The sequence below is a fragment of the Ipomoea triloba genome, chromosome 7 (assembly GCF_003576645.1).
Source record: "Ipomoea triloba cultivar NCNSP0323 chromosome 7, ASM357664v1".
Taxonomy (NCBI): domain Eukaryota; kingdom Viridiplantae; phylum Streptophyta; class Magnoliopsida; order Solanales; family Convolvulaceae; genus Ipomoea; species Ipomoea triloba.
Window position 1 is genome coordinate 12,399,301 of NC_044922.1, and position 13,834 is coordinate 12,413,134.

The 13,834-nt window shown below is 33.0% G+C and overlaps 1 protein-coding gene across 1 annotated transcript; it reads left to right on the forward strand.

The window, feature by feature from the left end:
* The first annotated feature begins 1,050 nt into the window (after window positions 1-1,050).
* LOC116024147 (F-box/FBD/LRR-repeat protein At1g13570-like) lies at window positions 1,051-2,561 on the forward strand. The gene is made up of 3 exons (XM_031265046.1): window positions 1,051-1,668; window positions 1,973-2,130; window positions 2,243-2,561. The coding sequence occupies exons 1-3, from the start codon at window positions 1,051-1,053 to the stop codon at window positions 2,559-2,561; spliced, it is 1,095 nt and encodes a 364-aa protein (XP_031120906.1).
* The last annotated feature ends 11,273 nt before the right edge of the window (window positions 2,562-13,834 follow it).

Here is a 13,834-nt window from a genome sequence, read left to right on the forward strand (position 1 = left end):
CAATATAGTAATATTTTTTTTGAATACAATAATATACATCATATAGTAATTTGATTGTTGGAATTTTTTTTGAATATTATCATGAGAGAAATTTAATTACGTACATTAATATAATATAGTAATATTTTTTTGAAATACTATAATATAAATCATATAGTAATTTGATTGTTGGAATTTTTTTTGAATACTATAATATACATCATATATGTGTGTGTGTGTGTGTATATATATATATATTAAAAATACGCAAGATTAAAATATTTTGAACCATAATTGAATTGCATGGTATAATAACTATAATTTTGTTTAATAATTATTACTTTCCGAGTCACTATTTTGTTAATATATGTACATAAATAAGGAATCCATAATGGAATTGAATAATATATTTCATTAATTTTCGTGTATAATAAGGAATGAAATCATATTTTGAATACTTTGTCAATTTTAGCCATAAATAAAGAATGTTAAGGAAGGTTATAATTTCTGATAAGGAATTATGATATAATATTATGTTGACCAATTTCAAATTTTTTGGATTAAAATGAGCAGAAAAGCTAGTACTTCTATTTATATATATATATATATATATATATATATATATATATAGACTAGATTATTCTAAAATTATAACTTCTTTGAATTATTTCATTTTACTTTTTCAATTTTTCCTTTGTCTTATTCCCAGTGTCACTTCATTAACTTTCAAGAATGTTGAATTTTGTGAGTTGTGTTACTTGTGTACAGTATTCCTAAGGTCAACAATCAGCCTTCTCCCTTCAGCCCTGCGAGCGAGGCTGCGACTCAGCCGTCTCTCTGTCTCTCCACCGCGATTCTCCAGTCTCCGCTCGGCTCCACCGGCGACGGGCCTTAGTCTTCTCCATCTGGCGTCTAATCTTCAAGATTTCCTAACCTGCAAAGGCCCAAAGCAAACCTAACATCAGAGGTTAGGGTTTCTGTCACTTTTCCCCAATTCTCTGTTTTCTCCCCACTTTACAGTTGGAGAATAGAAGGATTTTAGGTTTTGATTTCGAGTGACGCATCGCTTTAATGGGTCGACGTCGGCTAATCAAAACCACTGTAGCGGATGCAAGTAGAGATTTAATAAGTTCTCTGCCGGTAGAGGTAAAGCACAGAATTTTGGAGTGTTTGCCCACCCAAGACGCTGCCAGAACTGCTCTACTCTCAACCCACTGGAATGATGTTTGGTTGCAGCATGGGAGGCTTGCGTTCGATTGTAACTTCTCATATAGAGTCAAACAGGGCTACTTCAAAGATAAAGGCAGAACCCTCGCTGGCATAATAGATAATATTCTCCTTTCCCGTGCTGGACCGGCTAAGAAATTTACTCTGGATATTGGAAATGATTATCGGCAGTCTGATTTCAATAGGTGGTGTCTTTTTCTATCAAAAAATGGTGTGGAGGAGCTTCACATAACATTTTATAATGGTGGAGAGGCTGGGTTTAAGCTGCCATTTTGTATACTCTCGTGCCGGACAATTAAGCAACTGAGGGTCGAATTTCCCATTATTGATTTGCCGGTAAATAATGTTGGTGGTATATTTTCCAATGTCACTTCATTATTTTTCTCGGATGTTGAATTTAGGCGCACTGTTAATGGGACTGCCTCTAGTATTAGTATTAGTATTCCTAACCTTGAGAACCTGGTTTCTTTAATTGTGGAGGGATCAATAAATTTGATATCAGCGCTTCAAAACTTGAAAGGTTGTCTGTTCGTTATTCTGTGCATGATGTGGTTGACTCAAGATGGTTGGCACCACATTTGAAGGCAATTAAGAGTCTTTGGTTGTGTGGGTCTTCCTTGTTGGTGAGAATCTGCCTCATTTTACTTTATGCAAATATGGATATATGGCCAACAAATTTAATTTAATTAGTTTCCTTCTGGCTTAATTGTTAAAGTTCTTAATTGTCTGCCTAATTTTTTCTCTTTGTTTATTACTATCTTTCAAGTATGTGGACGCATCTTTGTTTGCAACTGCAATAAATCTCCAAGTACTAGGGCTGTATGAATTACGTTTTGGTTCTGCGAAGCAGCTCACCGCTGCTATGCAATTGCTTCAAAAATGCCCCAACTTATGTGAACTGGGAATTACGGCTTATCAGGTTGAGTATACATTTAATTTGGCAATTATGCATATATGATTCTTCTGTTTTTTCTTTCTCAAATGTCCTTAGAGTTGTGCATGTCTTTCATTTTTTCTTGACTTATATGAATAAAAGCAAATTTCATGAAGAAGCCGCTTCAAGACTTTTGGAGGATCCAGATGGTTGCTTTATTGTTCAGGATCTAAAGATGCTTAACACAATCAAGATTGAATCATTTAGGGGATTCACAGTCGAAATACTTTTTGTAAAAATGCTACTCTCAAAATCCCCCGCACTTGAGAAAGTTGTTATTATGGAATCTTGTTTTATTGACACATCCGTAGCTATCAAAAGCCTAAGGGAGTTGCGTTTTCCTCGTGCATCTCCAAATGCCCAAATTGTTTGCATGGAACACAAGGGCGCCATGTCTGGTTGGGCCATGGGCGAATTGTGATCAATGCAATGGGGATTCGTTAAGAGTGTGCCGAAAGATGCAAAGGTGATAAAAGCGTAGCTCTGGTGAACATGATAAATGACATTCAATTTTTTGCGCCATGTTGGCTGCCGTGTTAAGAAATTTACTCTATATGCATTCCCTGTAGAGTAAGAAACCGATCCTATAAAGTATGTATTTGGCAATTGCGATTTTCTTTTTTCTTAATTTTCTCATGGTTGTACTTAATTTTCATTTCATGTTGAGTTGTAGACATTTTTATATGATGAGATAAGACTTTTGGATGATCTTGTTGATTAGGATCTAAAAATGCTGAACACATTGAAGATTGAACTGATTTAGGGTATCCACACTCAAAAAGTATTTTTTTTTTTTTTTTGAAAATGTTGCTCTCTAAATCTCTTGCTCGAGAGAAAGCTATTATTTCAAGAATAATACGGTTTGGACTCCTCCATGGCAGTCAAAATTCCAATATGGTTTGGACTCTTCCATGGCAGTCAAAATTCCAATACAGTTGGCTTCCTTGGTACATCTCCAAAAGTACAAATTTTCTACGTGACTACAACTTTCGGTAGTGGTTGGCTTCCCAGAGTTTTAGGAATTGAGTATTGTGCAGCTCCATTCCGTGGTTTAAAGTAGAAATGTAATCATTGGTTGTCAAGAATTGTTGTAAACATTTGTAAGATAAGGATGACATCTTATTTTGCTAAGCAGTAGACTTGAAGAATGTCTCCCTTGAATATTTATAATTATTGGATTTTGTCTCGGACGATGATAGTGTGATATGTATAAGGTGTGTTCTTAGTTCTTATTGCATTAATATAGTTTCTTCTATCTTGATTTTGGTGTTCGATTTAACGTTTGTTTGGAAATCCAAAAAATGACTTTTGGAAACCCATTATCCTTCCAAGAGGACCACGATTAGTTAAAATTTGAAAGTTGAAGAACCATGTGGGGTTAATTTGGACCACGGATGGTAACAATTTGAAAGTCGAAGTACAACAGCCATGGATGGTTAACTTGGATCACGGATGGTGACAATTTGAAAGTCGAAGTGCCACATGCAATCAATTTAAAAGTTTAGGATTAAACGCGGCAAAACCACTATATTCAAAGGAACCCATACAACATTAATTCAAATTTGTATATTCCATTTTTGCATGTTTGTAATTGTAGTTGTAAGTTAAAACTAAATTAGTAAATTGTCAATTTGCTATGTATGCATTATGCTTGTAATAGTCAATGCTCTGGCCTAATCATATTTAATAATATTATCATACACTATATTCATAATATTTATTCTATATATTCATAAATCTAAACCTTAATATACATAAATATAAAATTAAATACATTTAGTATGTATTTTAATTCATTCTATAATAAGTTCAGAATGTTCCTTCTACGTCGTATTCTGCAATTCAATCCTTACTATGTTCAATTGTAGCATTGGCGACTTGTGTTCAATTAGGACTTCTTCCTATGTTTCCAAATATGCAGAGCAGATAACCACAAAGCTACCTTTGAATAAAATAAATAATATTCTCTACCAGGGGAACAAACAATTAATTAACCTAAACCCAAGTACAGTTGTGATAATACATTCAAACCTAGTAAGCAATCCCATAAACCATTACACACTACAGAGCTTACCTACTAATTAAGGAGACAGCATGCATAAAATTAAGATTATTATATGTAAAAAGTTTCTTCTTTTGTAGAGACACGAGGAAAACCTAAAAGTTCCTGCATAATTTTGAACTCTTTATCGGGGCTAATCCAACCTCGAACAATGACAACCTTCTCAATTCCTTGAAAGCAAGCAAGTAACACCTTGATAGATTGCATTTCAGACCTCATCCCATTAAAATGGATAAATTTCAAAGTGCGAAGCATTTTCAGTGTTCGAGCCACACTGCTGAGTTCCTCCATAAGCACAAAATCCTCTGTATTTAACTTCAATGACTAATAACAGAACATAAAAATAAATAAGCAATCGGTTCATAATTTACATAACAAATTTGAAATGCAACAATAATGGAATCAATCAGAATTTTATGGAACAATTGATCCATATTTATACAAATGAAGATTACCTTTAGATCCCATATATCAAGTTCGCATAATTTTGGGCATGCTCGCAGCAGATGCATGAATGCAGAATTATTTATATTTTTTGGCAAAGAGCTATAAATTGGTATAGCTAGCTTGAGAAGTTCAACGTTTAGTGCAAGTGCATATCCCACTCTAGTAAGTTCTTCAATAAACACCTTGGAAACCAAGAGAAAGACAATTAGATCAGTTCCTAAAAAAACATTTTATAAAAACATAATTAAACAAAAAAAAAAGTGTCATCAGGCCAATTTACCTCAAAGCAACAAGTGGAACAGCTCAAATCAAGACTTGATATAGATCTCAAGTCCAAGTTAGGCGGCAGGACTCCAAATTCTTTATAAAAATAACAAGAACACTCGGGCAGGATGATTTCCTAACTACCAAGTTTTGGTGCAACAATGTTAAAATTCCAAAATATTGTCAACTATACCCAAAGGGAGTTCACAAATTCTGTCATTTCCAGCCATATATAATCCAGAAAATTCGTTCTAACAAACACAAATTGAAAAACAAAGAAATCAGAACATAGTTCTATAATATGAAATGCAAAACAAACCTATTTTTGGCATTCAAATTTTGTAGACCTATAACCACTAATTTAATCTGCAAAATATAATTTATAAAGCAGAGAACACTTAATGTTATCAACTGATTGACTAGAATTGAGGTCGACCTTTCAACAATGTGCATTCGTCGAACTATTTACTTGATGCAAATGGATGGATAGATATAATTATTGACCTTCTGGGTTGTTAAAGTTATTGTGGTAGCTAATTTTGTTTCTTTATTCCTATTTTTCAAATGCATGGATGCATCTATGTTTCCAATTGCAATAAATCTGCAAGTGATGAAGCTGTATGAAATAAGTTTTGGTTGTGGGAGGCAGCTCACCGGTGTTATGCAATTGCTTAAAAAATGCCCCAACCTATGTGAACTGCAGATTATGGCGGATTAGGTAGAGTATATATTTGGCAATCATGTATGATACTTCTTGTTTTACTTTTTTCAAATATCCTCACAGTTGTGCTTGTTTTTCATTTATTATTGACTTATAGGGTTGGGAGGATGATGACAAAGAAGTTGCTTCAAGGCTTTTGGAGGATCCGGATGGTTGCTTAGTTATTCAAGAGTTGAAGATGCAAATGCTTAACACAATCCAGATTGAATCATTCAGTGGATCTGCATTCAAAATGTTTTTTATGAAACTGCTGCTCTTAAAATCCCCTGTGCTAGAAAGAGTTGTTATTCTGAAGCGTTTGGGTATGAATGCCTCCAAAGTGAGAAAAATCCAAAGGAAGTTGGAATGCTTCCCTCGTGCATCTCCAAACGCAGAAATTGTCTGCATGGCCAATTACTATAAGCCTATGCATGTATACGAGAGTGTGTTTACGAGAGAGGAGTATTATGATCGTATTCCTTTTTTCCTTTCATCGTTTGTTCCTATGACTTTCGAGTGATTAATATAAAGTGTGTTGTTTTTCAAAAAAAAAAGAAAAGTTGTCTAGCATGAGGTATTTGTAATCCGCAAGCATTGTGGGCAATTAAGAATGTTACTCTATTTGCTTTTGTTAATAAATTACTTCAATTATGATTTGCTCTTTTTTCATAAATTAGTTCATCTAACAATGTTAAGGCATTTGATAGTCAGAAAAGTTCTTGTAGTAGATAGACCAATTACTATTTACTAGTCACTAAATCATTTTCATACAAATGAGAGGCCCTCAAGCATAAGATCATCAACAAAAAATTCCACTACACTTGCAGGATCAAAATCAACATATATATTCAAAACAAAGTGAAATGACATTTGAAAATATGCAACGATTAATAAATCAACACATACTCAATAAAGACGCAATCTCTTCGGTGTAAGGCGGAAGCATGTAATAAAAACAAAGGCGCATTTCAAAACATTACAAGTTATTACTGTCATAAAATGGACTATTATCCTCCATAACCAGTCATGCTTCATCATCATCAAGAAACTCAAATTTCCAAATAGGTCCATTGTGCTACATGACTATTTTGTTGATTATAAAAAACCTAGCAAATGGCCACACGAAGTTCACTGGTTATATCTTTCTCCATCATAATCCAATAACTTTAACATATGCAAATTACAGAGCAAATAAAAATTAAAACAAAAACAAAAACATAATCCGTAAATAGATTGACATGGTAATCAAAAGTAAATTGAAGTAGAAACAAGAACAATAATTCAAAATACCAGTTCAAATTATATTGCTTAAATATTAAGTTTCTAAAATATGAATTCAAAACTAATAAATGAGCAGCAAGTTAATTAGCATTGAAATTGTATAAACCCTATCGTCATATCGTTCAATCTCAATATATAGAACTCTAAACCTTTTGCATTTTCACAAAAAGTATTTCGAGTATGGATCTACCAAATGATTCAATCTTGATTGTGTTAATCATTTTCAAATCTTGTCATCCTAAGAGACAGTGCATATGACATAGAGTTTGGCATTCCCTTCAAGTGATTCTCTCAATAAATGAGTTAGGCATGAATTTTTGTAGGGCACATTTTCAAGGATCTTGGAACCACCATTTTCAGCAAGGATATTAACCACATGTCTGCACACGTACAGTTAATAGGGCAATTGTAAGCCCATGCATCACTTGCTTATCTACATTTTTTTTTTAACCGCTGCAAATAATGTGCTATTTTTGCATTGACAATTTAGGATACATTCAAGACAGATAATATAAGTAGGCAATAAATTATGATTATCTCATAAATCATGCAAATATTGTTAGGCCTTTAGGCCTTTACTTATCAACACATCAAAAACAGTATATAATTACATGCACCAGCTGTTTCTTTGACTGCCTAATTAATATCTCCTCCTTCAAAGTTCAAAGTTCAAACCACCCAGTTTTCATCAAGGAATAGTTGGGGGAGAAGCAGCGCATTTGAAGGAGATGGAGAATTTTATAAGAAGGGGAAGTTAGCCACTTATTTTTAGTGACGGTTTGTTGCTAAACATTTACTTAGCGGCGGTTATAACAAACCACCGTTAATATTCTGTTGCTAAATCACTAAATTTTTTTTTTTGTAGTGGACGTTAGTTTAGTGGAACTTCAATTCTTTCAAGCAGTATAGTGAATATTCGATTTTCGGGTTTGAGTTTTTGTTGATGTTATTGCACAGAAATGTACACTTTAATTTGGAGGACCTAGAAGATTACTCCATTAATTTTGGAAAAAGTGTAACAACAAAGAATTGAAGATAGCTCTACTTCAAGACTTTTGGAGGACCTAGAACAATACTCCATTAAAACAATATTAAAATGGGTGAGTTTCTGCACTACTATCATACTAGGTTCAGAGTTTTGTACCGCTACAGCAACATTATATAAATTATATAAATAGGGGAATTGAAGCAATATGATGTATTCTAAACTTTTCATGTACATGTCTTTGCATTTTCTTCTATTTCATTCCACACAATTCATCTTGGTGGAATGATGGCATTATATCATTATTGAAAATAAAATCCTTATATTTTTATAAAGCACAACAAAATATCTTCATTGTTTGGCATATTTATAGATACATAGCTAGCACCAAAAAATTAATTCAAAACCAAAAAAGGATTGTGTGCTAGTAGGTTCAACAAGGATACTCGAGCTAACCATTAGTCCATTACACATTATTGAACTTAATTAGAGAGTGTGAATCAAGGAGATGCATAAATTCAATTCAATAAAAATATAATAAGATACTTATATGTAAATGATTTTTGCTTTCTTTGATGCACGAGGAAAATGTAAAAGCTTTTACATGATTTCAAACTGATCATGGGAGTCAAGATCCGCCCGACGAATAGTGACAACCTTTTCAAGTGCGGAAAAGTGAGCAAGCAGCATCTTGATGAATTGCAATTCAGACCTCGATCCATTGAATAATCTAAGCTTGAAAGTGTTAAACATTTTAAGCACTTTAGCCACACTTTGCAGTCCATCCCAAAGTATAGAGTCAGAGATTCTTGCATCAAACTTCACAAAAAAAAAAAAAAAGTCAATCAATTCATCTTTTACACTAGTATAACCTTGTATTAAGTAATGCAAAATAATAATAGAAACAAATACAATTTCATTAAATAATTTATCAATGAAAATGAAGATTACCCATAAACTCATTATGTCGAGCTTGCGTAATTTTGGGCATATTCGTAATGAATGAATATATGAAGAAAACTCATAATCATCGTGAAATTAGACAGATGATAACTTCAAGCATTCCATATTTAGTTCACGTTGCCATCTAGTAAGTTCACCGACAAAATGCTTGGAAATAATAAAAGTTTTATAAAGGGATTAGCTCCTAAAATATATTTCAAATAAGTAATAATCCACAAAAAAAAAATAGTTCAGATAATATACCTTCAAATTAAAATTCAAACAAAGAGTACGAATAAATGACAAGTCCAAGTTAACCGGGAGAATACAATAAACCTCAATACCATCTTCAATTTCATAATCATTGAGTGTTAATCATAATGTTGAAATATGACGCATTTTCACAATAGCTAAATGAGAGAATCTCAAGCATAGGAACATCTATAACACAATCCAGATTAATAGTACCAAAGACAACTTCGTCAAAACTAAGTGAAGTGACATTCGGAAATATGCAAGGGGCATTTATTGTTGGTGCAACTAATACTCCACTGAGATGCAACCTCTTGAGAGTTAAGCAAGAAAATATGCAATTTGGGAGACTGAAGTATTTATTTATTTCATAAGTTGCAATAGTAGTTGTTGGAAAAGTAATGGTCATTTCTTCAACACCTTTTCGAGTGATAAAAAGGAACCATTGATCAAAGTCAAACTTCCGAGAATTAGGCGCATTACTGATTGATTTGATATGTCACGCTCAAACTTGAAATCGAAGACAAATTTCCGAATAGGTCCATTGTGTTGCATGAGGACTTTGTTGATTATATACATACAGGTTGATGTGTTGTTATAACTGCCAGAATATTTCCTCCAAACATAAGAACAAAACTGAAGATCAAATTTAAGTTCTGTGAGATTGGACCAACAATCTCTCCAAATAGTAGACAAAATTGCAGTTCTAGCCGCTTCTTGAATCGGCAATAATCCCATAATATTGTCAAGTATTTATGTCGGAAGTTGACTGATTCTATCTTTCCTCCTCCCCGACATCATTTATATCACTTCAACATATGCAAATTAAAGAACAAACAAAATTTAAATTAAAACAAAATCCTAAAATCCGCCCAGCCAATTGCAGAGAAGAAAACGCAAATAAATCATATGTCGAAATCAATTTCAATCACACTGTGAACATATATTGAACATTAAACCCTAAAGATTCAAACATACACACAGGGGAACGCAGCAGATTGGGATTGAGAAGAGCTTGTGATCGGAACGGCGAAACAGAGAGAGGCGGCTAGCGGCGATTCGTTTGTGTTGGGAGAGGTTTGCTACTCTTTTATGCTCAAACCTAAAAAATAAATGTTAACATATTATTGGTGAATAAAAGAAAAAATNAAAAAAAAAAAAAAAGTCAATCAATTCATCTTTTACACTAGTATAACCTTGTATTAAGTAATGCAAAATAATAATAGAAACAAATACAATTTCATTAAATAATTTATCAATGAAAATGAAGATTACCCATAAACTCATTATGTCGAGCTTGCGTAATTTTGGGCATATTCGTAATGAATGAATATATGAAGAAAACTCATAATCATCGTGAAATTAGACAGATGATAACTTCAAGCATTCCATATTTAGTTCACGTTGCCATCTAGTAAGTTCACCGACAAAATGCTTGGAAATAATAAAAGTTTTATAAAGGGATTAGCTCCTAAAATATATTTCAAATAAGTAATAATCCACAAAAAAAAAATAGTTCAGATAATATACCTTCAAATTAAAATTCAAACAAAGAGTACGAATAAATGACAAGTCCAAGTTAACCGGGAGAATACAATAAACCTCAATACCATCTTCAATTTCATAATCATTGAGTGTTAATCATAATGTTGAAATATGACGCATTTTCACAATAGCTAAATGAGAGAATCTCAAGCATAGGAACATCTATAACACAATCCAGATTAATAGTACCAAAGACAACTTCGTCAAAACTAAGTGAAGTGACATTCGGAAATATGCAAGGGGCATTTATTGTTGGTGCAACTAATACTCCACTGAGATGCAACCTCTTGAGAGTTAAGCAAGAAAATATGCAATTTGGGAGACTGAAGTATTTATTTATTTCATAAGTTGCAATAGTAGTTGTTGGAAAAGTAATGGTCATTTCTTCAACACCTTTTCGAGTGATAAAAAGGAACCATTGATCAAAGTCAAACTTCCGAGAATTAGGCGCATTACTGATTGATTTGATATGTCACGCTCAAACTTGAAATCGAAGACAAATTTCCGAATAGGTCCATTGTGTTGCATGAGGACTTTGTTGATTATATACATACAGGTTGATGTGTTGTTATAACTGCCAGAATATTTCCTCCAAACATAAGAACAAAACTGAAGATCAAATTTAAGTTCTGTGAGATTGGACCAACAATCTCTCCAAATAGTAGACAAAATTGCAGTTCTAGCCGCTTCTTGAATCGGCAATAATCCCATAATATTGTCAAGTATTTATGTCGGAAGTTGACTGATTCTATCTTTCCTCCTCCCCGACATCATTTATATCACTTCAACATATGCAAATTAAAGAACAAACAAAATTTAAATTAAAACAAAATCCTAAAATCCGCCCAGCCAATTGCAGAGAAGAAAACGCAAATAAATCATATGTCGAAATCAATTTCAATCACACTGTGAACATATATTGAACATTAAACCCTAAAGATTCAAACATACACACAGGGGAACGCAGCAGATTGGGATTGAGAAGAGCTTGTGATCGGAACGGCGAAACAGAGAGAGGCGGCTAGCGGCGATTCGTTTGTGTTGGGAGAGGTTTGCTACTCTTTTATGCTCAAACCTAAAAAATAAATGTTAACATATTATTGGTGAATAAAATATGTATATAATCAACAAAGTCCTCATGCAACACAATGGACCTATTCGGAAATTTGTCTTCGATTTCAAGTTTGAGCGTGACATATCAATCAATGTAATGCGCCTAATTCTCGGAAGTTTGACTTTGATCAATGGTTCCTTTTTATCACTCGAAAAGTGTTGAAGAAATGACCATTACTTTTCCAACAACTACTATTGCAACTTATGAAATAAATAAATACTTCAGGCTCCCAAATTGCATATTTTCTTGCTTAACTCTCAAGAGGTTGCATCTCAGCGGAGTATTAGTTGCACCAACAATAAATGCCCCTTGCATATTTCCGAATGTCACTTCACTTAGTTTTGACGAAGTTGTCTTTGGTACTATTAATCTGGATTGTGTTATAGATGTTCCTATGCTTGAGATCTCTCTCATTTAGCTATTGTGAAAATGCGTCATATTTCAAGCTTTACAGATTAACACTCAATGATTATGAAATTGAAGATGATATTGAGGTTTATCGTATTCTCCCGGTTAACTTGGACTTGTCATTTATTCGTACTCTTTGTTTGAATTTTAATTTGAAGGTATATTATCTGACTTTTTTTTTTTGTGGATTATTACTTATTTGAAATATATTTTAGGAGCTAATCCCTTTATAAAACTTTTATTATTTCCAAGCATTTTGTCGGTGAACTTACTAGATGGCAACGTGAACTAAATATGGAATGCTTGGAGTTATCATCTGTCGAATTTCACGATGATTATGAGTTTTCTTCATTTATTCATTCATTACGAATATGCCCAAAATTACGCAAGCTCGACATAATGAGTTTATGGGTAATCTTCATTTTCATTGATAAATTATTTAATGAAATTGTATTTGTTTTATTATTATTTTGCATTACTTAATACAAGGTTATACTAGTGTAAAAGATGAATTGATTGACTTTTTTTTTTTTTTGTGAAGTTTGATGCAAGAATCTCTGACTCTATACTTTGGGATGGACTGCAAAGTGTGGCTAAAGTGCTTAAAATGTTTAACACTTTCAAGCTTAGATTATTCAATGGATCGAGGTCTGAATTGCAATTCATCAAGATGCTGCTTGCTCACTTTTCCGCACTTGAAAAGGTTGTCATTATTCGTCGGGCGGATCTTGACTCCCATGATCAGTTTGAATCATGCAAAAGCTTTTACATTTTCCTCGTGCATCAAAGAAAGCAAAAATCATTTACATATAAGTATCTTATTATATTTTTATTGAATTGAATTTATGCATCTCCTTGATTCACACTCTCTAATTAAGTTCAATAATGTGTAATGGACTAATGGTTAGCTCGAGTATCCTTCAGTTGAACCTACTAGCACACAATCCTTTTTTGGTTTGAATTAATCTTTTTGGTGCTAGCTATGTATCTATAAATATGCCAAAAAATGAAGATATTTGTTGTGTTTTATAAAAATATAAGGATTTTTTTTCAATAATGATATAATGTCATCATTCCACCAAGATGAATTGTGTGGAATGAAATAGAAGAAAATGCAAAGACATGTACATGAAAAGTTTAGAATACATCATATTGCTTCAATTCCCCTATTTATATAATTTATATAATGTTGTGTAGCGGTACAAAACTCTGAACCTAGTATGATAGTAGTGCAGAAACTCACCCATTTTAATATTGTTTAATGGAGTAATCTTCTAGGTCCTCCAAAAGTCTTGAAGTAGAGCTATCTTCAATTCTTTGTTGTTACACTTTTTCCAAATTAATGGAGTAATCTTCTAGGTCCTCCAAACTGTACATTTCTGTGCAATAACATCAACAAAAACTCAAACCCGAAAATCGAATATTCACTATACTGCTTGAAGGAATTGAAGTTCCACTAAACTAACGTCCACTACAAAAAAAAAAATTAGTGATTTAGCAACAGAATATTAACGGTGGTTTGTTATAACCGCCGCTAAGTAAATGTTTAGCAACAAACCGTCACTAAAAATAAGTGGCTAACTTCCCCTTCTTATAAAATTCTCCATCTCCTTCAAAGGAGCTGCTTCTCCCCCAACTATTCCTTGATGAAACTGGGTGGTTTGAACTTTGAACTTTGAAGGAGGAGATATTAA

What these genes read in the sequence shown, in the direction of transcription:
- LOC116024147 (XM_031265046.1), top strand. Translation starts at nt 1,051, where the DNA reads ATGGGTCGACGTCGGCTAATCAAAACCACTGTAGCGGATGCAAGTAGA. An exon ending in TTCCTAACCTTGAGAACCTG is followed by an intron (nt 1,669 to 1,972) that starts GTTTCTTTAATT and finishes CTATCTTTCAAG; the next exon opens with TATGTGGACGCATCTTTGTT. An exon ending in ATTACGGCTTATCAGGTTGA is followed by an intron (nt 2,131 to 2,242) that starts GTATACATTTAA and finishes TATGAATAAAAG; the next exon opens with CAAATTTCATGAAGAAGCCG.